General features: G+C 35.5%; 2 protein-coding genes across 2 annotated transcripts; one reads left to right on the plus strand and one right to left on the minus strand.

The window, feature by feature from the left end:
* The first annotated feature begins 1,967 nt into the window (after positions 1 to 1,967).
* On the plus strand, positions 1,968 to 6,468 carry LOC125654720 (glutathione S-transferase 1-like). The gene is made up of 4 exons (XM_048884759.2): positions 1,968 to 2,199; positions 3,438 to 3,530; positions 5,023 to 5,249; positions 6,062 to 6,468. Exons 1-4 carry the CDS (start codon positions 2,067 to 2,069, stop codon positions 6,209 to 6,211), a joined length of 603 nt encoding a protein of 200 aa, XP_048740716.1. The 5' UTR covers positions 1,968 to 2,066; the 3' UTR covers positions 6,212 to 6,468.
* A 5,089-nt stretch (positions 6,469 to 11,557) lies between these two features.
* Positions 11,558 to 17,635, minus strand: LOC125654721 (glutathione S-transferase 1-like). The gene is made up of 4 exons (XM_048884760.2): positions 17,405 to 17,635; positions 16,455 to 16,547; positions 12,284 to 12,510; positions 11,558 to 12,189 (listed from the first exon to the last, which is right to left on the minus strand). The coding sequence occupies exons 1-4, from the start codon at positions 17,535 to 17,537 to the stop codon at positions 12,040 to 12,042; spliced, it is 603 nt and encodes a 200-aa protein (XP_048740717.1). The 5' UTR covers positions 17,538 to 17,635; the 3' UTR covers positions 11,558 to 12,039.
* Between the last annotated feature and the right edge of the window lie 9,601 nt (positions 17,636 to 27,236).

The raw sequence follows: 27,236 nt of genomic DNA on the forward strand, positions 1-27,236 counted from the left end.
ATGTAAACAAGTTCCATTATGACGTCATCCTCGTGACGTTATGTGGGCAACGTCAAACATAATACAGTCATGATTGTGACGTCAGAACATTATACAATGTTAATGTTAGGCACTTTTAAAAATACAGACATATTTAAAATAGTTCAGTCTATAAGTTTTAAGCGCCTCTGAATATTCCTGTACATTAAAGGAGACATTCTATGTAAAATGTACATGTTAAATAACATGAAGTAAAAATATTAACAGTTTAGTTTCGGCTTAAGCAGTTTTATGAAATAGTTTTCCTTGGCTCTGCGTAATTGTTCATTTTTCTCTTTTACTTTGTAAAATGGAAAAATATGAAAACTGCCTCCCCCGCACGAATCAAAATGTCCGCTACACGGTGTGTTTCTTATTGTAGGATCTCTGATCTGTTGTTTATGTACACGAACACGGTCAGCCAATGTGGTTCCTGTTTGACCTATATTGTTTTCTCCACATGTAGGGCACGTCATACAATAAAGTAGATTTTTAGATTTACACGTCATAGTTGAATTTACATTGAAGTTCATTCCGTTTTTGAAAGTTATGGAATGGCCGGTTTGTATAAATTGACAAGTACCGCATCGTGGATCCTCGCATTTGAAGACTGCTGGTTTTTCGGGGTTTGATGTAAATTTGGCTTTAGTGAGAATTTTTTTCAAATTTGGTGGTTGACGTCTGCTGTGGAGTATATCCGTGGGCTGAATGAGGTCATTTAATGTTTCTGATTGTTGAAGAATAGGGAATAACTGCTTGGCTGTTTTGAATATGTTGTGATTTCTCGGGTTGTGTGTAAGAACGAAAGGAATTTTGTTGTTGGTTTCTTCATGTTGTTTAATAGTTCGCAATTCTGTGATGGAAGCTTCTTTAGCCTTTTGTATTCAAACAAAAGGAACAGCCATGGGGACAAAAGTCGCCCCCACTTACGCAACTTTAGTTTTGGGTTTTCTTGAGGAGAAACTTTTTACAGAATGCAAATCAGTTTTTGGAGAAGAATTTGGCCTGTATATTGAGAATAACTGGAAACGCTATTTGGATGATTGCTTTATTTTTTGGACCAAATCTTTACAAGATCTATAACACTTCCACAACATGTTGAATCACCTACACGATAACATACGATTTACAATGGAAATTAACGAAAATGAATTACCTTTATTATCTCACAAAAAACGTCAATTTTGCCTCTAACAGCTGCCCGTACTGTGTCAGTAGAATTGTCCCATTCACAATTTTCTTCTTGAAGAAAATCACGTCCAAAAGTTTATGCTAACAGTCTTTACTTGTGAAAGTGCACAATTGAACGTTAAAGACACAGGTCAATTGAAAGAGCGTACAATGCAACTGAAATAATGATAATATGATGTACCTCTTTATACATAATTTTGAAAAATCAGTTTAACGTTTGAAATTTACGTCAGGACTAAAGAAAATAATATGAATAGGATATATTTTTTAAATGTCAATAGGAATTTACAGGTTGGACACATCTTAAAAGTTACTTAAAAGACAATCTGTAAAAACTACTTCTTTTTTTATATTTTTTTTAATTTGGCACACCGGTAACAAACCATACCGAGAAACAACACATCGTAAGAAATCTAATTTTCTTACCCATTATCTTTCTTCCATATTAGGAAATCTGAATTAACTATAGTGTGCGTGGTTTTCATTGATTTTCTCTGGCGTACAGATAGGTTAAGAATGTGAAGTTCTAAAATACGTACCGACAACCGTGACTTGACGATTTGCATTGTACAACATTTTTCACCTCCAACTAAATTTCATCATCTACCTTCAATATGAAAATGATTTTTATTTCATATTTTCTGACACATACTTTGGGACTTTTCACATAGATGAAATTTAAAAACACAAACAAAAACAAAACAAAAAATCAATGAATTAGTAATGCGATGAAACGGGCCGATCCTACTACAATTTTTGCATCACCCTGTATCTTGGGTGAAAATACAGAACAACGACTGATAGTATAAATAAAGGCGGCATCACACTCTTTACAATTTCTACCTGGATAATACAAGATGCCGACTTACAAGGTTATATACTTCGATTCAAAGGGTCGGGGAGAGACTATTAGACTGGCGCTGACAGTGGCAGGACAGGACTTCGAGGACGTGAGATATGTAAAAGAAGAATGGGAGAAAGTCAAACCGAGTAAGTAAAGCATGAATGTGTGTGAATCGTGTAGGAGTGGATCAAAGGTGTCGGGGTGTGGGACACTGTTTTACTGTATATTTGTTATGTAATACAGGATGTTTGCATCCAAATACCAACACAGTAAGACGTGTTCCTTGTATTATCACCCTCCATTTCACCCATTCATTATAATTTTTGGAATACAATTACACTTTTCATTCGGAATACCTTTTTTCGGACATGGAGAATATCATGATTTTAAACGTTTACCCGTCAGTGACCCCCAAAGAATTGTATTACTTTTTGTATTTATAATAACAAGAAGTAGATATTGAACAACAACAAATGTTACGTGATTTAAAATGTACCGGGGTATACAATTATATATATATATGAAAAAGAACAATTTGAATACATATTTCAAAAAAATGAATAAAACCCCAAATTAACCCTTGACCATTTACATTTGTATCAACCATCTTCCCTCTGACCCCATCTTCGCTACCCAAGGTTTTTCGGTCCACTCCGCTCCCCATAGATGCCCCGACCCTCGAACTGATGATGTTAGTAGTATGGGGTGTGTCCAGATTTTGACATATATTACCCTCTGTTATAGAGAGTATCGTCTATATTCATCCAGAAGATATCATGCTTCAATTATCTGGCTGGTATAAGCACCAACATTTTCAATAGAAATGAAATTTAAAGTTAACTTCTCAGATAAAGTACCGGAAATGCCATCGACGTCATGATAGTTTCTAAACAGGTAGCCGAATATGACCGAGTACCACCCCCACCACCACCATCAAAACTGATGTTGGTTTTTTACGATTTTGATGAATACTTGATTTCTATCTACACTACCATAAAATATAGGAATCGAATTTTAAAATGTAGACTTACTAAATACTCGATTTGAAATATTGATTCCATCGGCACAACGCATCAACATGTACTGGTCATTGCCCATGTGTAGAGCTTTAATAACAATGATAATGATAGAGATATCTATATATAATGTTACAGTTTCATACGTTTTACAATAGTCATATTTATGTCTGTAAATGGCAATTATGGTGAACACATGATGAAGATTTAAAAACTGATATCTAACATTTAAGTGCCAGTGATATACACATTTGTACTATTTAAAAGCGAGTATCTGCCTCCGATCAGATCAGATAATTATATGGATATCTTATAGGTTTAAAGATAAAGATTGTATAGATGATTTACTGAGAAAGTCCTATTTTTAGCTTTTCCACAGAAACAGTTGCCATGCCTACAGGTTGATGGTCGTTATATTCCACAGTCTGGTGCCATCATGAGATACGTCGGAAGAGCGTTCGGTGAGTTCCAATGACTGTACTAGAAATTGTATAAAATAAACTACACCGCTCTATATACTTAATAACAACAGCAGCAAGTGTCTCGGCATCTGTATGATCGTGTCGTGCTTTTTAAACTTGTTTTTTTTTTTAAGTTTTTATACAATATAGTTCAATGAAATCATACAGGTGGAAAGAAATTTAAATTTAGAATTTTGGTTCAATTACTGTTCACCAGAGCGTAAATTGATTCATGTCGCAGTGTCCAATTTAAAGAGAATATTGCAGGAGATACATGAAATGACAGGGCCGTAAATTAACCTTCAATTTGGAGGAGGCAGGAAATTAGGCGGGGGTCTGGGGGCCGCCCAGGCCCCAGACGCTGAGCACATTTTGTGCACACTGAACACGTTTCGTGCAAAATCCTTGATTCTAAGACCTTCTAAGATGTTACTTGACTAACTCATTCTAAAAGAAAGATTTGGAATGCTTTTTAAGGGAGGTATCATGTTCTTAGTTATTGGAAACAACATAAATTCTAATGAACTTTAAATTTTAATTTTTTTTGGCTCAAAAGTTGGAGGAGGCAGCTGCCTCCTCCGCCTCCATGTAATTTACGGCCCTGAATGAATTTGGTTAGTGTATAGTGCACATGCATAAACATAGAAGACGTCCTAGATAATATTTTGATATAACATTTTGAGATGGACAACATGTACGTTAAAAAGGGGCTCGTAAAATTCGCATGAGAAGAAAATGGAAAGTAATCCGTATGATATTTGTATTAAATATTCACGTTTCACGTGATTTTTTTGCAAATTTGCGGATACTGTACGATTAACACATGAAAATTATATATATATATATATATACCGATCATTGCTAAAAGTAACTATTATCTATATCTATATATAGAGAGAGAGGGGGGGGGGGAGCGTAATACACAGTTAAATTAATTTTAAATTCATTGAACAGTCTTTATATTGTAAATTAGTCCCGCTATATGACGTAACAATACGCTTCACCAATCAATCAATGCTTTATTCTCATAAATGTACAGTCATACATTGCAGAGAGGAGGTTGGAAAATACGAAATACTGCATACAACATGTATAGGAATAACATTTTACATTACTATGTATAAAGTGGGAAAGATTAGGGGTATTATTTCATCTTCCACACTCAATAGGTAGCTTAGAATTATTATATCTTTTATCTACATAAAAATAGTGTGTATTTTCGAGGTAAAATAGTGAGATAATTTTCAAATATCAGCAAAAATTTTAAAAGTATGTAATTTAAACATTTTGGAGAAAGAAAAAAATTACTCCACTCTTGAATAAATATTGTACCATTTTGTTGCTACACTATGTGTGAATCTTTCTAACTTACTGAATATCGTATAAAATGAGTGAAAATTACTTTCATTCCGAAAAAAGGAACGCGCATGAATATCACACGGATAGCAGTCCTTCGTGTGATGTTGTATAGCTTTATTTTCCTTGTTTCCAGGGTTATACGGTGCCAATAATGACGAGAGCACGGGTATTGATGTCATTTTGGGGGCCACGGATGATTTTGTAAAACATGTAATCACTGCGACCTACGAAAAAGATGACGCAAAGAAAGCCGAGCTGAAGAAAGACATAGAACAAAGTAAAGTTGTGCAGTACATGGATATTTTGGAGGAAATTCTGAAGGAAAACAATGGAGGGGACGGATTCTTTGTAGGGGACAAGGTGAGTTGTAGAGCTCTTAAACCGATTCTACTTGCTTTACTTGGTTGTTGCTGATTTGAATGCGAGTTTGATGTACAACATTTTATCTATACAGAATTTGATTTACCATATTGTATCAATACAGAATTTGATTTACGACATTGTATCAATACAGAATTTGATTTACGACATTGTATCTCTTCAGCGTTTGATTTACGCCATTGTATCAATACAGAATTTGATTTACGACATTGTATCTACACAGAGCTTGATTTACGGCAGTTTATCTTTTACGACATTGTATCTATACAGAAATTAATTTACGACATTGTATTTATACAGAGCTTGATTTATGACAGTTTATCTTTTACGACATTGTATCTATACAGAAATTAATTTACGACATTGTATTTATACAGAGCTTGGTTTATGACAGTTTATCTTTTACGACATTGTATCTATACAGAGCTTGATTTATGACAATTTCTCTACTGTATTATACCGAATTTATTACTGTCGTAGCAGTTTCTATCCATCTTTGTAACAACGGGGAGAATTCTGTCCCCATCACAGCTTTGAGTGTGTTTGAGATGCAATACATCTGTCATAATTAGTGTTTTAGAATTTACAAAATGTGCTTCGTTTTTTGTCATTGTACACCAATGTGAAAAACCTTATATTCCATGCTGTTCGGTAATTAACTAGTTCAAATTTTAAGTTGAATTTCTCAAAACTGTTTTTCTTTTTTCTATCCAGAGTATTAAAAATGTCAATATAATGAACAGCGATAATATTATGTAAATCTCTCACATGTTTTTGTTTTTTCGCTTTAGATTTCAGTGGCTGACATTCTCGTTTTTGACATGTTGGACCAGGTCACTGCTATGATTACGCTTCCGGCTTTCCCACCCAAACTAGGTGCTTTGATTGACAGAGTGAAGACCTACCCAAAAATTAAAGAGTATCTTGCTAAAAGAAAGTAAATGAACAACACAAACAATACAGTTTTATATGGCAGCTCAGGGAATCTTTTGTTTGGAGTTTGGAGAAAGGCTGATAGTAGTAGATACTGATTTCAATAGTCAACATTAATAGTGTAGTTCCATTATTGAGATTTCTTCTATGTGCCATGCATTGTATCATTTATGAACATTTCATTTGCTGTTGTAAAGGACCCTTGTCGATATCATACACAGTATGGTCTAATCATATCTAAGTCAATAAAGAATATGTAAATGTACTGCTGAGTCCTATAAATATATGTTGGAAGTAATCTGCTTGAAATAATTTGAATTATTATTTTAGGGGGAAATATTTAACGGAACATGCACCTGTTTCAAGGAAAAGTAACACAAAGGAAATATGTATTGATTGATTGTATACTGTTTAACGTCCCGCTCGAGAATATTTCATTCATATGGAGACGTCACCATTGCCGGTGAAGGGCTGCAAAATTTAGGCCTATGCTCGGCGCTTACGGCCTTTGAGCAGGGAAGAATCTTTATTATGTCACACCTGCTGTGACACGGGGTCTCGCTTTTTGCGATCTCATCCGAAGGACCGTCCCATTTAGTCCCCTCTTACGACAAGAAGGGGTACTGAGGACCTATTCTAGCCCGGACCCCCACGGAACGGAATATGGATTAATCAGATAGCATGTTTACTGAAGTTTGAAACCACACAACTAGAAGTATTAACTTACATATGTAGGGCATTACTTTATTACGGTTGAAAAGATCGTTAGAAGCGAAATATGAGAATTGTTTTTAAAAAGCGATTAATAGACACGAACAATCTGTATTGTGTGTATTTCAGAGTTCATTTTATTCATTTATATTTATAATGTGTTTGCCTTTTATATCTCTACAAATTGTAATGATACCCATTTCTTCATGACTGGGCTACAACGCGTATGAGTCTTGAAAAAAAATAATACGTCCATTTTTACGACTGGGACCTATGACTGAAACCAAAGTAGAATGTAAATAAAAGACATCAATTTTATCTTTGAAAATACATGAGGGTATGAACAGCAATGCTTCACACTGACTTAGTTTTTCATGAAGCGCATTAGCAATACATATTCATGTACTCATGTATTTTCAAAAATTAGATTCATTTCTTAAATATCCAATGTTAAAGTAGTATTAAAAGTATACAATCCACAAAAAGATCAATATCAGAAATCCTATATCAATCAAAAATTACAAAAACTTCAAATTCAAGAAAAGGGCAGATACAGACCCCTAAAACCCCTAGAGATGGGAACAGGTGCTAAGAGGAGAGAACACTCCTTAATGACCGGTCACACCCGCCGTGAGCTTTCGGACTGAATTAGGTAACAGGATCACAATAACGACTATGAAATTTGCGAAATACTGACGTTAAACAAGAATGTCAAAATCCTTGCAACATCAACTTGTTTGGCAGTAATCTGTCTATGTTTCGAGATTGATCATACTCACAACATGCTCTCGGGAAATGCTGAGATACATAAACACCGCTTGCAGATAGTAATGTTATATCACTACAAATGCATGAAAAGTAGACAGAGGAGAAACTGAAGTCACCCTGTATATCATAAAGTTGAGTTGTTAGTTTGGCGTTGAAGTCTATGCTCAGTAAAATATTAAATGTGAAGTAGATTTGGAAGACTCTTTTATTTCGAGTTAGACATGTCGAATCGACGTATGAATTAATATCAATATTGGTAATGCGTTAAACCTCACCGATGTAAGTAAAAGTAAAATTGAAGGCCACAGCCAGAGATTCGTTCTTATATATACGTCTTTTGGATAAATTCTACCTCAAAAGAATACATTAACTGGTCACCTGATAAGTAGCACAATTTGTGCCTACTGAAATTCCAATACCAAAATTGCTGGAAGACTTTATCCCCAAACTGAAGACTTCATAGATATTGTAAATGAGGAACTCCAGTATCCAGGATCAAAAGGAGTTTCAACGAATTCGAAATAAATTTGGGATGGCTCATCACAAGGTATGAAGATTTTACAATATTTTATATAAGTTTATAGATATAAACAAATGATGTATAAACATTGGTTATAATCTAGTGTAAGAGGGAACTTATACTGCCTCGCTAGAGAGCTAGCTTTTCTAGTGATGTGGTAGAGTGTCTCTCTTGATCACGCAAGTTAAGCAACAGCGAGCGTGTTCAGTACTTGGCTGGGTGACCGCTACACATTACAAATTGGTGGCAGCGTAGTGACTCTGGTGTTTGGCGGGAGACCTGCTTCAGGTAGAGTCTCTTCGGAGCTCTGGGTACGGACGTGGATTCGTCCGGGGACGACGGTGGTTGTCGTCGGGAACGGCGGGTGTCGTTACTGTGCAGGTGCTAAACACTTAAAGAGGACTCATGCTAAGCTTCGGGACGAAGTTTCCCCGAGGGGGGGGGGTGTAGCGGTCAGTATAATAGGGAACTTATACTGCCTCGCTAGAGAGCTAGCTTTTCTAGTGATGCGGTAGAGTGTCTCTCTTGATCACGCAAGTTAAGCAACGGCGAGTGTGTTTAGCACTTGGCTGGGTGGCCGCTACACGTTACACTAATTTCCATGTATAAGTAACATTCTGCTTTATGGCCTGTACTATTTATGGTAAATGATGTTGAAAATGTACTCTGGCAACAGTTCGCTCCAGGATGATTGACAAACGTTTTAGAAAAATTGATCAAATAAGCGGCTATCTAAATTCGATTAATCCAAACAAAGATAGTATTTTTCCTTTCAGAAAAGAATCTGTTCTTCCAAACTACTTATTTCCAGGCAGACGACTGTCCCCAGAATACGTCCCCTCCATTGTCCTTCAGCTTTGTAATTTTCACAAACCCGTCGTTGGTCTTATGTATATTGATAGTATTGTACGCTGTGTATTGAAAAAGAATTGTCCCTCTTAAAAAGTCATATTCTCAAAGGGTAGAAACATGTATGTATGCAACATTTATGATATCTGTGCTTGAATTTGTTTCATTTGCTTAGGATAGCTGTTCTGTATCATCTTCGCAAGCCATGTGTTCGATTCGCTTTCTCTCATCTCCCTCTTGGCGGATTTAGTTCCGTCTGAATTGCCATCTAACGGATCGAGCGAGTTATCGTTCTTGGCGAAAACGAAATCTAAACAATCAGATAACGCATTAGACATGTAGTTTCTGTTACATATGTGTATGTTTACAAAATGGAGTTGACACGTGATAACAATAGAATGTGGGTTTTTTTTCTATTTTATGTGCATACTTGTTGTACGCCTTTATATCTTTATGTTTAATATCAATTAAGATTTCAACATTTCTAATTTTGTTTTGATATCTTAATCAATTTTGCCGAGTTTGTTCAGTTTATTCCAGTCATTTACCGTCATTTGGGCGAGGTAAATGATCGATTATCTCTAGACGTTGATTATGAACCCCAAACCTTTCTCCGAAAAAATGTCCGTCTTTGTTTTTTAGACAAAATGCCATGGCAGAGGCGACAATTCGGGCTAGACATGGTAGCCGCCATTACTCAAATCACACTATATCTACATGTATGGCGCGATTTGATTGGATGCCTTGGAAAGTCAAAGCGCGATATTTGGAAAAGGGGGAGATGCGAGTAATGAAATTGGATAATTGGCTTGCGAAGATGGTTCTGTATATGATGTAGAAAAACTCGAAAAAATACAATTTATTGCCGTGAGAATCGTTACTGATTTCCCAATTTTGGTTTCTACTGTACCACTTTATTCCGAAACAGGATGGGAACTTTTATCTCATTGTGCACTGTGTAAAGTGTTCATCGTCGTCATAGATTATCTAGTGTTCGATCAGTGCTTCCTTTAAAGCCATATGCCGTATTCGATATCACCGTAGGAATAAAAAGCACGTACTTTATATCAAACTATATAAGTTGTTTACTTTCTGCAAATTATGCAATTTTACTTAATCAGATTAAAAAGTAATCAAGATAATTTCCAATTCAATTTTTGTATTTTCCGGGCCGGATATTGAACAGCCCATACCAAAATATTCGTGATCACTTGACGTTGCACGCGGAATTTCAAAAGTAAATAACTACAAGGCGATGTGAAAGCGTGTACGGCCCGCAGGCTGTTGACGGGACACATTTAGCGATACAGGCAGTCAGACAGAATTAAACAGGGTACAGAGAACCACTTTGAGCAATAGAAGGGGGCTATATTTCATAAAAATCACCATTCAGTACGACTATAAACTATAACACCCATGATGTTTCTAAAACTTTTTTTCTCGTGCACTTGCGCGCAACCACCATAAAGGTTACTCCTTCATAAAGATGCACGATAAAATCATTTTCTTACATTCAGTAAACCAGTACTCCTTTAATACCTGTATATAATTTGTCAAAATTGTCAAATCATACTATTTTTCATAGTTTATCATACTGACAAAACTTTGGTCTACAGTTTTCAACATCGAACAAAATAGTTAAGATACGGTGCATATATCTTTAAAAATTCGTCAAATAGATATTCAACGACTGCTTATTAAAATCAATGAATGAGAGAGAGAGAGAGAGAGAGAGAGAGAGAGAGAGAGAGAGAGAGAGATGATTCAATTAAGATAAACGACATTGTAATTTACACTGTACGGAGTTAGAAGATTGATCTGAATAAACGGTCTCATGAAACTCCTATGCTTGTCGCGTATTTTGGCATCTATAATATTAGACAGGATAAAGACAGACCTTTACGATTTCAACATGCAGCTTCCCCTTACGATGCTTTCATGTGATATTCTCCCCCTGGGGCTCAGCGCTGGGAGTCACATTTCCTGGAGCGCAGCGCAGGGGGTCACAGTTTCTCTTCTTTACTATTACGCATTTTTGCTTTATAGTTATGGATAGGATATATGATATCATAATCTTATATGACTCCAAACTTAGCATCGACATATGCAATGCTTATTTAATGAACATCAGCCTTGTATACGATTGATTGATTTATTGTTTAACGTCCCTCTCGAGAATATTTCACTCATATGGAGACGTCACCATTGCCGGTGAAGGGCTGCGAAATTTAGGCCTATACTCGGTGCTTACGGCCTTTGAGCAGGGGGGGGGGGTGTCTTTATCGTGCCACACCTGCTGTGACACGGGTCTTGGTTTTTGCGGTCTCATCCGAAGGACCGTCCCATTTAGTCGCCTCTTACGACAATCAAGGGGTACTGAGGACCTATTCTAACCCGGATCCTCACGGGATTCCTGTATACGAAATACAGTGGTAAAATAGTGTTAATATTGTTGAACAGGCTCCAAGTCACCGATGTCATATTTATTACAAGAAAAAAAAAACAGATCATTGTTTGTATTTACTCTGCAATTTCATTTCACACGTGTATGTCGGTAATCTGCAATCGTTCACAACATCAAATTTCGTACTTTTTATCGTAATATAATTTCAATATACTACATTGTAGCATATAATAAGACTTTGAACTAAATGACAATTTCAGATGAAATTTTTACCGTCTGAAAGTGTTAAAGAACGTGAAGACTTCATAAAGATAAATCTAAATAACAGATAATCAAAAGCTATGACATTATCCCAATTTTTGGAGAATTGATCTTTTTTTCAAGATTGATTCCGATGAAATGACTCTATGATATTATGCTGCTTCTAACTTTCCATGTGCTTTGTTGTGTATTTACTTTCTCTTTCCGTGTGCTGCGTTGTGTAGTTACTTTCTCTTTCCGTGTGCTGCGTTATGTAGTTACTTTCTCTTTCCGTGTGCAGCGTTGTGTAATTACTTTCTCTTTCCATGTGTTGCGTTTTGGGGTTACTTTCTCTTCGCCAAATACGCCTTTATTGCAGGGTTGGCCTTCACCTTATCAATCAAACCACCAAGCTTTGGAGGCAATGTCGGGAGCTTTACCATGGAACCGGCTTGATCAATCATGTCAAAGATTTGAAGGTCAGCCAATGAAATCTAAATAGAATAAAAATTAAAAATGAATTTTGGATTTAATAGATGCAATAGCAAGTCCAAATCGGTGGCAAATTAAACTTTGCAGAAAACTCACTTTATCCCCTACACAAAATTCGCCCGCACTCTTGTTTTCCTTCAGAATTTTCTCTAACACACTAAAGAGTTGTGGCAATTTAGTCTCCTCCATGTCTCGCGTTAGCTCTGCTTTCTTTGTTTCATCTTTCTCGAAATGCATGGTCGCAATATTCTTAACGAAATCTTCCGCAGTCCCCAGAATAACATCGATGATCGTACTTTCATCGTTGTTCGTTCCGTATAACCCTAAGAATACAAAGAATACCCTAAATCATGAAGTCATTTCTCTTCTTCTCTGTGTCAATTATTTTAACTGGGGAACAAAACAAAGTTAGTTATTATCATTATCATCATTAAACATTTATACAGTGCCCTAGAGAATAAAATAATTACCTAACAGTGATTAACCACAATAGATTTTTTTTAAAGTATATATGCATGAACAAATTCAAATTCCTGGTACTTTCAAAGAATAAGTACTTCGCAAAGCTCATATAACAAAAACTACTAGTATACAATTGAACCAGCTAAGTTTTAAAATACTGGAGAAATACGATGACTGAAAAAAGTTTATCAAAGTCTGGAAATGTAGTTCTTAAAAAAGGAACTTTCTAACGGTGTTTTAAAAACATTTGAGTCTTAGGCAGTTGTTGCACCGGAAGATTATTCCACAGACTGACGGCGGTCTGTGCTGTGTCTGTCTTTGTACGGACTTAGGACGCTGTATACCGCAGTGATGTTTTAGACCTCAGCGACCGCGTTGGAGAATAGGCTTAGACGTCAATCAGTTCCTGTATGTACGCAGAAACACGCCCACAGAGGCGATACCTTATTTTTATATACTTGAGATGTACCCGGTTCTAAGAAAACATACATGCTAACTAGAATTATGGTCAGACTTGTCACAAAACTTCCTCATAATCACTTAATTGTTCATGTAAGTAAGAGAGTAAGGACATTTTTAATGAATTTGTGTTACTTTTGTTTATTCCATGCAGATAATTCCGCTCGAGGTCGAATACCTCGGAGCTGATGTAAAAAAATATCGGGATATGAGAAGCAAAATAGACATTTTCAATGCTTGTTTGCCTTTGATATCTCTACCCAATGTAATGATCGCCACTTCAGTTCCCATGAACGTGCTGCAGTTGTTAACAATGTGCGTGAAAAGCTTGATAAATACACATGTACAGTACGTGTAATTTAAGAGCTTGATAAATACACATGTACAGTACGTGTAATTTAAGAGCTTGATAAATACACATGTACAGTACGTGTAATTTAAGAGCTTGATAAATACACATGTATAGTACGTGTAATTTAAGAGCTTGATAAATACACATGTACAGTACGTGTAATTTAAGAGCTTGATAAATACACATGTACAGTACGTGTAATTTAAGAGCTTGATAAATACACATGTACAGTACGTGTAATTTAAGAGCTTGATAAATACACATGTACAGTACGTGTAATTTAAGAGCTTGATAAATACACATGTACAGTACGTGTAATTTAAGAGCTTGATAAATACACATGTACAGTACGTGTAATTTAAGAGCTTGATAAATACACATGTATAGTACGTGTAATTTAAGAGCTTGATAAATACACATGTACAGTACGTGTAATTTAAGAGCTTGATAAATACACATGTACAGTACGTGTAATTTAAGAGCTTGATAAATACACATGTACAGTACGTGTAATTTAAGAGCTTGATAAATACACATGTATAGTACGTGTAATTTAAGAGCTTGATAAATACACATGTACAGTACGTGTAATTTAAGAGCTGAGAATTCCAACAAAAATGAAAATCAAAATGTTGAATATAAGAATATGACTTTCATTTTTGAAAATACATGAGAGTGTGCATGAACAACGCTTCCCTGTTCACACTGACGCACACCATGACGCGTGAGGTCGTGAAGGGTCAGTTCATACCCTCATGGATTTTTTCTCCAAAATATATCAATTTACAATTCATAAGCGAAGGTCTAAAGTACAGGAAAATTGACCCATTAAATGGGCATGCCTGGACACGATTTTGGTTTTTAAAAATTTCTCAAATGACAGATATGTTAAACATAACAACTAAAAAAAAAATTTTAAATGACGAAACGGTATATCTGAGACATATTTAAACGTTTCATTTTCACAACAAGACCCAAGTACTGTTAATGTTTAGAATGTTACTTAACTCAGCTATCAACAGGGCACCATTTCAAATTGACGGCTTCGGGGAAAAGACTTTTACAACGACCAGTTCTTACTTCTTTGTGCTTGTGTTCTAAAATGATTTAGCAATAACCCATGTGGGAATGTGTCGGGTTTTATGTAAATACAATGTCTGTAATGATGAATTTGTAGCTAGTCAAGGCAGATTCTATTCACGAATCATCAACGTGTAGTCTTTAGCGAGTAATTAAAACGAGTATTAGTTCCATTTTTATTTTAGCATGTAATCAAAATGAATAGTAATTCTATTCTTATTTTAGCAAGTAATTAAAACGAGTAGCCGTTCTATTTCTCTTAAAATGAATAGCAATTCTCTTCTTATTCTAGCAATCAATTAAAACGAGTGGTAACTATATTCTTATTTTGCTTCTGTAATGTTCTTTGGTGTCAAGAAGAGACGATATATTTCTCGGAAATTGGATTTTGTCTTTATCTGCATAGCAAATAATTCCCATGCTTAGCATCCGAATAGAAACGGGCTTTAGCCTGTGCCTCTAAGGAAGTGATGGCTTTTTACTTTGATCAATTTTTGTAAAGAATTAGACACTGTACCGAAAGAACTATACACCCATGGCTATACTCGTTTTTAATTTACATAAAAATAAAGTTCTCTGATTGCTTGGTGCACGAAATAGTAGGAATATTTTTTTGCTATTAAGGTCTAACACACCAGAAAAATCTAATATGGATGCAAAGTGGAAGGTATATACAATGATAATTTCAAATTGAAAACTTTCAAATAAAAAAAAATGAATGTAATTTTAGTTTTAAAAAAAGTGAGGATAACGAACGGTTATCAATGTCATATCTCCTGTAAAGAATACAAAATTAAGAGTAGGGCAAACACGGACCCCTGGACACGCCAGAGGTTGGACCACACGTCTAGAAGGGGTAAGCAACCCCTGTTGACCGATGGCACCCGCCTTGAAACCTTTATCTTGATTATGTAAACGGAGTAATCCGTAGTCAAAATCAGTGTTTGAATAATTGGTATGAAACACGTCATAAAGCATTTCTAGGCACTGCATTTCCATATGGGTGTAACGACAACGTACACAATGTAGAGAATCTTACTAGTCCAATAGGAAATAACGTGAATGTGATGTAGAGAATCTTACTAGTCCAATAGGAAATAACGTGAATGTGATGTAGAGAATCATACTAGTCCAATAGGAAATAACGTGAATGTGATGTAGAGAATCTTACTAGTCCAATAGGAAATAACGTGAATGTGATGTAGAGAATCTTACTAGTCCAATAGGAAATAACGTGAATGTGATGGGAATTTTTCCAAAAACATAAAGACATCAACACTTGCAATCGTTCGTAAAAAAGACCAAATGTACACGATGTCACATTTGATTCCCCCAGATAGTCTCGACCCCATGATCTACAGATCAGCAATGGACACACGAAACAACTTAACTAACTATGTAGCCCTAGGCAATTAGATTTAAGGTAGCTCACTACACTAAAGCTTATACTCTTTATGACACTACGTCACAAGATGGCGATTTAAAAATGTTTGATGAAATTATATGTATCGATCGATTTGTACATGCATGTCTATCATCGTAGCTCAGTGGTTAAAGCATTGGGCTGGTGAACCGAAGTCATCGAGTTCAAGTCCGTCAGAGTCTTTTGTTCCTACAATGTATGTGTTGAAATAATTTTCTTGAAAATCATGTTATTATCGCAATTTGCATATTTTCATCCTTGGGGGGCATATATACTTATTATATATCACCATATCTTTTATGATCAAATCAATTCGTACTGATTTGAGAAACTATTTCAGGGTGCAGTGAGCCACCTTAAAAGGAATATACAGGTATTGCTGATATTCATGTTTCCATTCATTGTGTATTAATAAAGGAAGTCATCCATTATGGCATCGTATTATTCCTGCTTGATTACAAATACAAAAGACAGCATAAATTGAAACTTACCGAAAGCTCTGCCAACATATCGCATGATGGCGCCGGACTGGGGGATCAAAAGGTCATCTACCTGGAGGCATGGTACCTGGTTTTGTGGTAAAGCTAAAATATTAAGATGATTTTGAATGAACACTGAGAAAAAGAAAACAGAGACTTATAACTTATAGATGTTTCGTCACCTAAAGCTAGTGATGGCTTTACAGTGTGCTGACTTTCATTTGTGAGTAAATAGTAGAAAAGGTATACAGAGTGTTATTTATACTCGTGTGTTTTTAATTGTTAATTGATTAGTTGCAACATTCATCATATTTAGTTTTAAGGGGGTGGGTGGGTGGGGGTCTTGGTGAAAACAATATGAAGCGTAACAAATTCCTGGATATGACGTTAAACAACAACGCTCAGTCAGCATCTACACGTCACGAAATGAAACGCTTGGACAGGTTCGTCACGAAATGAAACGCTTGAACAGGACAGTTAATATTTATACGTCACGAAATGAAACGCTTGGGCGGGACAGTTAATATTTATACGTCACGAAATGAAACGCTTGGACGGGACAGTTAATATTTATACGTCACGAAATGAAACGCTTGCACAGGACAGAAAAAGTGCTTGTCGCGTTTAGAAGGGAAACTTCACCCTGAATTAGATAGTGTCGGTTTTACAGATCTAGACTACGACAACACTACTGGTCCCATTAACCTTCTCAAGTTCGTAATGCACCTTTACATTGAGATTATGTTTAGTTATATATTTTTTTATCCACTGGTTGATGACAGGCGGGATTATTTGTGTATATTGTGGGGTTCAGATTGTATAACATTTGTATTTCTAATCATCACAGACTCAAATTTATGTGCATGTTTTGTGATTTACTTAATCAATGACATTTTCAAACAAAAATGGCGTTCAGTATTACATGCATTCACCTCCCGTATCAATGAACTTCAGCTACTTACTAGGTTTGATACTCGGCCATTCCTCCCCAGCAATTCTTCGATCTTCGAACTCCTGCCCTGCGGCTGTAAAGGCCAGCCTAATAACCTCCCCGCGCCACTTAGCGTCAAAGTAAATCAACTTGTAAACCGGCATTTTTCTTAAGTTCTGAATTTTCACATATGTATTACACACGCCTTTTACAATAATGGTCACAAGTGGCTAGCTCGGATTTCAGGCCGTTGTTAAATGGCAGAACGGAAAACGGAGCAGAATATTTAAAATCTGAAGACAAAAATGTTCGTATTGCCATAGTAGCCTTCTTACGTGGTTTCTATATCAACCAGGGGCGGATCCAGGAATCCCGCCACTATCGACCCCACCTTCATTATCGATATCATTAAATAAATTTCCTAAATTTCAAACACAGATTTGCCGCCATACAGAGGTGCATGTATACAGTGCGTCCTGTGTATACAGTGCGTTCTGATACCCGGGTGTCGTATTGTAATTTTTGCCAGAACGTCACGCAGGTAGATTCTGGTATTGTATGCTACTGCTCTCGCTTTTACATGTACGATTGTTTCAGTTTAAGAGACATTAACACAAAAAAGAAAACAATTTCACGGATGACTGAGCTGAGAAGGACACACCTGTATGTACTGCACGGTTTTATTGTTTCTCGTTCTGCTATTTTGAATTTATTAGCATGCGTTGGATCTTGGACCTTCAAAGAATTTCAATTTTTATTGAAACATGGGGTGATTTTTTGGCAATCCTGATTAACTCCTTCCTTTATTCGTTTGATTGAAATATTAACTCTGTAATATTCATTATGTAGAGGATGACTTACTGCATGATAGGTCGATCAATGATTATTACTGTACTATTTCACCATTCCATGTTTTAGTACATTCCAAGTGACTCCCTACTCGCTGTGTTTCTCGTGCAGTCCTGCTCAATTATACTCGGCTTTAAAGTTTTGTGATTGCGAAAGACTTGAAATAATGTTTGCAAATACTAACATGCTTTTTGGTCGAAAAATGTCTGCAGACCTGATGGAGGAAAACATTCCAAATTGAAACTGTAATGCATGTGTGGGAGGAGGGGGAGGGGTGCAGTCGTACTTACGGGTAATTGCACACGAATTCTATCGATACAATGCCTGAAAACGTACATGATTTAAAAACAAGTTTTTTTACCACCTCTTTCTTCGGTTGATTATGTCCAGCGTGCACTAATAACAATTCAATGTTCATTCGTCAATTTGTACCTGCGATTTTAAAATACATTAAGAAAGTGATTACGCATTGGTCGTGGAGTATATTGATTGTTTCTAGTGCTGGTATTCTATAGACAACAAAAAATAAAATAAAGAAAAGAGTTGATCAAAAAGGTTGTGCATGCTTTTGTACATATTCTGATAGAGAACAATCGAAATAAAGTCGCTCAGAAGACAAAGAAAAAATTGGATGAGTAAATCTTTGTTCATTCATATTACTAGTCAGTACAATTGCTTTTTAGAAATAAATTCCTTACTCGGCATTTATTACAAACAGATATAGGAAATCTTAGAATAGTATGCAATTCTAGAAATTACATTTATGGCGTCCTGAATCGAGGACCGCAGTACAATGTATATTCATGGAGAAACCATTGGTGCGAAATTGTACAAAAAATGCAGGCCATTTAAAACATTCTTAACAGTATTCTCATTAGAGAAGTCGAGAGACATAGCCTTCGTCGACTTCTCTTTGCAAGCATTCATTCCTTAATTGATTATTGATATAATGGAGTACAGGGTAGAATTTTATACCATTTGGTTTATTGTTTCTACATCGGCTAACTTGAGTACCCTATATTTAGAGTGCCATACCTTTACTCTTTAAAGGGGCATGGACACGGTTGAGCTGAAAATTCTTTTTTTATTTTTTTTTTATTTTTATTGTTTACAGTGCTTAACTAACGTATTTCTAATAGTCAACCAAAATTTGAATATCAGTTATTTTTAGTTACAAGTGAGATACAGCATTCACAATTTTTTTGTTGTGTGAACAAAGCTCTTGCCATGTTTTTGTTTACATATAGATTGCTTAATAGAAAATAGCATGTTTAAAACAAATTGAGATGTGCTAAACACTAGAAACTATTAAAGCATATTCAGAATTAACTTGTAATTTGAAAAAATCTGGTTTGAACGAACTTTTACTGGTATATCTACATATGTAGCCTATATGTAAACAAAAACAGGGCACGGGCCTTGTCTACATAACAAAGAATTGTGAGCTCTGTATCTCCCATGTAACTCGACAATTTGCATTCAAATTTTTGCTGACCATTAGAAATACCTTAGTTAAGCATTTCGAATATTAAAAATGAAATTTGAAAATGTTCAGCTCAAATAGTGTCTATGACCCTAGTATAAATGTCTTTAATAGTATAAATGCCTATAGCTGATAGAGTTCAACTGTAAGTATAAATGTTATGATAATTAAAATGGGAGGTGACTAAACGCCACGCTTTGTCATGTGTTTATCAATTTAACTCATATTGGTCGAAAACCTCTTAGATTGGTATGTAGCGTACATGTGAAATATTCATGTATTGTAATCTGAACTCGCAACATCTGCACACATGTCTACATCACGTTTACCCTAGCAGTATTTCACTAATTGCAATATCTTAACTTTACAGCATTTACTGCTCTTAAATTATAAATTAGCGCATCATTAAAGTATAAATATGCTTACCAGTCTATCGGTAAGATCTGATGAATATAAACAGTGTATCACTATATATTGCTGATATATTGATCTCCCGTGGGAATCCGGGTTAGAATAGGTCCTAAGTACCTTGTCGTAAGAAGCGACTAAATGGGACGGTCTTTCTGATGAGATTGATTGATTGAATATTGTTTTATGTCCCTCTCGAGAATATTTCACTCATATGGAGACATCACCAGTGCCGATGAAGGGCTGCAAAATTTGGGCTTATGCTCGGCACTTATGGCTATTGAGCAGGGAGGGATCTTTATCGTGCCACACCTGCTGTGACACGGGACCTCGCTTTTTGCGGTCTCATCATAAGGACCGCCCCATTTAGTCGCCTCTTACGACAATCAAGGGGTACTGAGGACCTATTCTAACCCGGATCCCCAAGGGATCTTTCTGATGAGAGCGCAAAAACCGAAGTCCCGTGTCACTAAAAATATAAATTCTTCTGACATTCAGAGCTATTTAAATAATAGCAATATTAAATGTTTATCTGAGAGTGCGAGAGATAATTGTGACCAATTTCCAACTTTAGATGAATGTCGAGAAGCTGTTATGAATATGAAACACAATAAATCGCCAGGTCTAGACGGTTTACCAACTGAATTTTATCAATGTTTTTGGGATCAGGGATCGGAACTTTTTTTTTTTTTTGGAATGCTTAAAGAAATTTTTTTATCAAATGAAATGTCTTTTTCTCCACGACTTGCTGCCATATCATTAATTCACAAAAAAGGAGAGAAATTCCTATTTAAAAAAATTACATACCCATTAGCCTTACAAATACAGACTACAAGATAATTTCATTCATATTTGCTCGTCGTTTACAAAAAAGTTATCGATGATTACATAAGTAACGAACAGACAGCATATATAAAAGGAAGATTTACAGGAAGCAACGCACGATTGATATTGGATATTCTTGATTACAATAATCAAGAGGGCTTATTATTATTTCTCGACTTTGATAAAGCATTGGATTCAGTTGAGTGGAATTTTCTGTTCAAAACTCTAGAAACATTTAATTTTGGAATTAATTTTATTAAATGGATAAAAATACTTTATAAAAATCCTATCTTCCGTTTAAAAAATAATGGTTGGATCTCTAGAACATTCCAGATGCACAGGGGAATTAGTTCAATTTCCGCGATTTTATACCTATTTGTTGCAGAAATTCTATCAGATAAAATAAAATCTAATAATTCGATTCACGGTTTCAAAAATAAAAACTTAGAAAATGAAATTAAAAATATTCAACATGCAGACGACATGACACTGGCTTTAAGTGATACTGATTCTCTAAAACATGCAATAAACACCATTAAAAGTTTCTATGAATTAGCAGGGTCAAAAATAAATATCACAAAAACAGAATGTATTTTACTCAGAAACCTGATAAAGGTAACTAAGAAAGCCGTAAAATGTTTAGGTATTTATATAGGTCAAGACAAGATTGAATGTTACAATAAAAACTGGATGAAAATATATCACGAAATTGAAATGTTATTTGAATCATGGAAAAGAAGAAAACTATCATTATTTGGAAAATGTACAATCATTAACTCATTGGCTTTATCAAAATGGACTTATGTTGCAAGCATTTTAGAATTACCCGATCCTAAGTTTATAGAAGACATCAATAGGTTGATATATAATTTTTTATGGAATAAAAAACATAGAATCAAAAGGAACACATTGATAGAGGATATTAAGGATGGGGGATAGGTGTAGTCGATATAGAATCTAAACTTAAAGCCTTAAAAGCCTATTCTCTTTAGAGAAGTCGAGAGGCATAGCCCTCATCGACTTCTCTTCGCAAGCATTCTGGAAAACGTGTAAATGCCGGAGTCAGTGACGGATTACGCTTCGACCGACGTTTCGACTCAGATGGGCCTGGATTTCTTTGATTTCTGATTGTTTAATCTATAATACATGTATAAAGATGGAGAGAGAGAATACGATGATAAATTGCATTGTATAGGGGACGTTAGAAATTAAAATATTCTAGGTGCGAGTCAATGCTATCAACACTCAGGTATACTGGGGCTTTCCTCAAGATCTGAAGAATGCCGGTCATCATTAGCCATGATTGTTATCAAACCATCTTTCTCCGGTAGCTGTAGACCACGGTCTCTGCAAACGTCAATCAACCTAAGCTCTATTGTTAAAAGTTTGATTGACCAGCGGCTTATCATTGATCGCAACACAGGTAAAATTTGGGGGCGTTAACTTAAAGTTGGGTCTTTAACAGAGTTTAATTATAAACTAATACACAACTTATTGAGTAATAATTTCCTTATTAGCAAATGGAGCAGCACTGTAACAAATAAGTGTAAACTGTGTAGAAATGAAATTGAAAACACAAAACACCTTATTTTTTATTGTATTAATGTACAACATTTATGGAAGATCGCAAGTACCTGTATTAATTTCACAATTACTTGGAAACATGTTGCTGTTGGGTTTTATTTAGATGATACTGAATTGATAAATATATATGACTATTTTCTTTCTTTTATTGCATTTAGAATTTATAAATGTAAGATGTATTGTAGAGTTGTACAGGTTGATGAGACAAGTGATTTTGTTATTCGTTCCATCAAGGAATACTTGAGATCGCACTGTCAAGTTCTCGGGTTTTTATATAAAACCAAAGAACAGAAACTTTTTCAAAATTTTGTATCCAAGCTATAGTTATACTATGGAATTCTTTATATCAAAATTTTTAACATATAAAATTTAAACATTGTTACTACTGCTATGTATGCATGTGTATATCTGTGTATTATATATACTTGTGTTATATCTGAAGCCACTATTCAGAGGGTCCTGTCCTCCAATAGAGCTGCCCAATGAGTCGGATATGAACTGTCGTGATAGGTGTAGACTCATTGTGGCAGCGTGACATTTTTGAAGAAGAAAAAACACTTATCTTTATTATACACACAATGTGCCAAATATGTTTCATTCGCAGTATTATTCCGTCACTAGAAATTATGTTGATGTAAATTAATAACTACAATTGTTTGACATATACTGTATCTATTTTGATTTCATGGTAAAATAATAACCATAAGATTGAATATTTTGCAGCATTTAATTTTGAGTTTTTCGACGTGAGCTTTGAATGTCATATGTTCGTCGAAGGTGACTCCCAGAAAGGTTACTTGTGATTCTACCTTGATGGGTTGATTTCTTACATGTAGGTAGATTTTCTTGCTGGGATTTGTAGTTAGTGTGCCTTGGATTAGTTTTTCCAAATAAGATTGCGACAGTTTTAGGTTGCGATAGCTTGAAACCCCACTGGATGGACCAGTTTGAAATTGAGTCCAGAGTGCTTTGCAACCTAATGTTGATGATTTTAATAGAGCGACTTGTGTGGTGAATTTGCGTGTCATCTGCAAACTGGGAGAGATCAGCCACTTGGTATGGTTGTTTATGGTGTTGTATTGTGGATGATAAGTCGTTGAGCATGAGATTTAAAAGTGTAGGACGGTAAATGCGTTCGCTTACATTACAATGTTCACTAACCATTCACTAAAAGCTTATTCTGCGTTTCCTCAACTTTTAGATGGGAAGTAGGACATTTCAAGGTCTGGATCGTCCACTTTGGGTTCTTCATTGTATACCAAAAACCGTATTTTATGTAGAAATATTTCATAGTCACTTGCATCTGGTGTTCATGTCTCTCAACTCACTCGATATACGAGAGCATGTTCTGCGTATGATCAATTTAACCGAGACAGGCTATCGATAGATGATAAGGTGAAGATAAAGAACAATGGTCAATCTGATGACTCTCCAAAAGAATACAAAGTAGAGAGTTGGGCATATCAGAAGTGGGATCAGTTGCCCAGAAGAATTAAGCATCCTCTGTAGATAAAATGATGCCGCAAGGCATTCAACATTCTTGTTTAAAGTCAACTTTTTACAAATTGTGAGCATATCTTGTAAAGGATTGCATTTCTGACCTTGATCCGACACACTGACATTTGAAGACAATTTCCTTTTGCGAAAGCGTACCTATGTCAATGCCAGTTTAAAAATGAAAAATTCTTTAATATTCTTCTTCATGGAATTCAATCACTTTTTTATGAATAAAAACATTTTAACGTTCATTTTGATATGCAATCAGAAAATGACGATGAACGAGGCAGCATATAATTCGGAGCGTTAATAGTGAAGTTTTAGCTCATTAGTGTTCATGAAAAATTTGCCAGATTAAAGGCTTTCTTCTGTCTTGTGTTAACAAACTTTCACTGTACTGAGTCAACTTTAGTAATAGTGAAATCAATAAGAAGCGTAATGAAAGAAAAAATCACAAAGATCCTTGATTGTTTCTACACTCATTGAAAACAATCAAAATCTTTAGATCTGAAGTAATTTTTCGAATAGAATGTTTCCGTGGGGATCCAGTTTAAAATAGGTCCGCAATACTCCTTATTTGTCGTAAGAGGATACTAAATGGGGTGGTCCTTCGGATGAGACCGCAAAAGCCGAGGTCCCATGTCGCAGCAGTTGTGGTGAACTCTCCCTGCTCAAAAGCCGTAAGCGCCGACCATGGGCCTAAATGCTTTAGCCCTTCATCGACAATGGTGACGTCTCAATGTGAATGGAAAATTCTGGAGTGGGACGTTAAACAATATACAAAAAAACCAACCCTTAGAAATCTGAGTACTGGCCCCATACCTTGTAGCTATCAATGCTGGCCAGCTGAAAGTGATGATTTGAAATCATCGTAGTTTTATCTTGACGTCGTCGGTCGTGTCAAGTATTCTAAAAAAAAAAAAATACCCATGTGGAATGAAAGACAGATTGCCCTTGTTATATAGAACTGATACGCTGTATTAACTGATAGGTTGTTGTTATGAGATTGATCACTGTTCGTTATCTTTGCCTTTCATCCATTTGATAATGTCAGGACTAAAATGGAAAAAGCTGAAAGCATGTATATGGTCTTTCACGATTAAATCAAACATTTTCTAAAGGATGGAGCAAAAGGACTTTGCGCAAGGCAACACACGTCTTTCTTGGGCTGTTGTGGTTTGGGGGATATTTGAGAGAAAATGAGGACATCACCCGTGTAGTTATTGAATCTTTAGAGAGAAGAGCGAATGTTTTAACAAAATAACAGACGTAAAACTCATATAACGCTATTTAATTCCAAAACACATCATTCTTCAGTTTACAGACAACTAAAAAGAGACTGTTTTAATAACTTCAATATCTAACTACAGAAGGGGCAAAAGTATGGGCGATAGTAAACATTATATCGCACCAATGAACGTATTTTTCTGTTCGAATTATCTTTCTTGCATTTATTTTTGCCAACACCTTTGTCCTACCTCCATATAACAAAATGCAATAGTTTGGCTGGTACAAGGTGATATATCAGACATCACGGTACCTGTTCTGGTATAATGATACAAATGACTACTTGAGTAAAATAGTTTTGTGCAATTCAACAGACAATACAAACTTCTGGATTTATACGCATCTAAGAGTAGCAATGTCATCCATTTTTAACTCCTTGATAAAGCTGTTGATAACATCCTGCTAATGGTCAATAGCATGCCTCGATTTAAATACTGATCATACGCATAAAATTATCTTGCGTATCGAATTAGTTGAGAAACATAAACACCATTTGCAGGTGATAATGGAGCAATCCTGCGCATGGATAAATACGGGAAGTTGACGACGGAAAAGATTGAGTCTTCCCGTTTGTCATAAAGTTCAGGTGATCATATCCTGTACGTTGATTAATGTTTGAAGAAAAAACAGAAGTTCAAGATACGATATAAGATGAAAATAGAGAAAATACAAAGAAGGGAAAACGCGACTGGAGAATACAGAACATATCACCAATTATACACGCCATATCTAAATAGGTTTGTTTGTTTTTTCAGAAATGTTTTCTCTAATCGCTATCATTAAAAGATTCCTTCCGAATTTGCAAATGAACCTAATATTTCATATATTTCTAGTAAACAGAGATTGCAAGATCCAGTAAATGATCTACCTACTCCTTATGCATATATCAATTGCTGTGGAAGAGAAACGTCACGCGTATTTGCCACAACACATGCAAGGATTGATGTAAATCCACAAAAGTTTTCCACAATCAACAGTATCAAAACAGTCCACAATTCAGTACTTTCCTTCACTATTCCTAACAATGAATTAAAGACCCGGATGTTTACGTTATAGACTCTATCTTCATCAATAAACATAACGCTTGAAATTATTCATATTTTATAATCAGTTACTTAGACATCGCTCGCATTCTAACCATACAAATTTATTAAAATTTAAAATTACTGGAGTTAGCTATATTTACGTGATTACTTGGATGATTGGCCTTGGAATTCCCATGGGCACGAAATGTGATCTTTATTATCTGACCTGTATTTATTACCTTATGAGGCAGAAAAAATATCTTGTTGTGGCCTTCAACCTAACATCTAAATACTTCATTTGCCGTTTTATCTATATAAAATACTCACTTTCATTCATGGGTTCTGTTGATAAGTCCCAATGAATTCGAAATGGACGACACCACAGAATCTCTATATTGGATATTTCGATATTGTATCAAACATAATGTTAATGACAAGATAACAATTCAACTTTATAGCTTTTTCATCATCAATTTTCCCTATTCATGTAGCAGCACTCTATTACCACCCACGTGCTGTGTTGATGTCACTCAGAAAACGGAAAAGCATTATCTACGTATGATCAACTTTTAAATTGAAGAAGTCTAATGACAAAATAAGTTGACAGGGCTTTCAACAGTTTTGTTTCACAAATTCTATGGTCACTCTCATGATCTTATTTACAAAATCCTCAATAGGTCGAATGCTGTCTGAAGTGTTTCATATCATTTGATTATATATTTCCTTTTAGAAACAGCTAATGAACCCTCGACACAAATATCCAACCGGAGACAGTTCCACAGAGTTGATGAAGAAACATTGAACCATCTTTCAACATACAGTTTAGTAAGAGCGCACGGCTTTAGCAGGGATAAGGAGTTCGCAGAAATTAAAGAAGTGTTCGCCAAGGACGGTAGACTTGAACT

Source organism: Ostrea edulis, chromosome 7 (assembly GCF_947568905.1).
Source record: "Ostrea edulis chromosome 7, xbOstEdul1.1, whole genome shotgun sequence".
NCBI lineage: Eukaryota > Metazoa > Mollusca > Bivalvia > Ostreida > Ostreidae > Ostrea > Ostrea edulis.

Excerpts from the sequence above, each read along its gene's own strand:
- LOC125654720 (XM_048884759.2), top strand. The coding sequence starts at position 2,067 with ATGCCGACTTACAAGGTTATATACTTCGATTCAAAGGGTCGGGGAGAG. Across the intron at positions 2,200-3,437 it reads ATGGGAGAAAGTCAAACCGA|CTTTTCCACAGAAACAGTTG; the intron begins GTAAGTAAAGCA and ends TCCTATTTTTAG. Across the intron at positions 3,531-5,022 it reads ATACGTCGGAAGAGCGTTCG|GGTTATACGGTGCCAATAAT; the intron begins GTGAGTTCCAAT and ends CCTTGTTTCCAG.
- LOC125654721 (XM_048884760.2), bottom strand. The coding sequence starts at position 17,537 with ATGCCGGTTTACAAGTTGATTTACTTTGACGCTAAGTGGCGCGGGGAG. Across the intron at positions 16,548-17,404 it reads ATGGCCGAGTATCAAACCTA|CTTTACCACAAAACCAGGTA; the intron begins GTAAGTAGCTGA and ends TTAATATTTTAG. Across the intron at positions 12,511-16,454 it reads ATATGTTGGCAGAGCTTTCG|GGTTATACGGAACGAACAAC; the intron begins GTAAGTTTCAAT and ends TTGTATTCTTAG.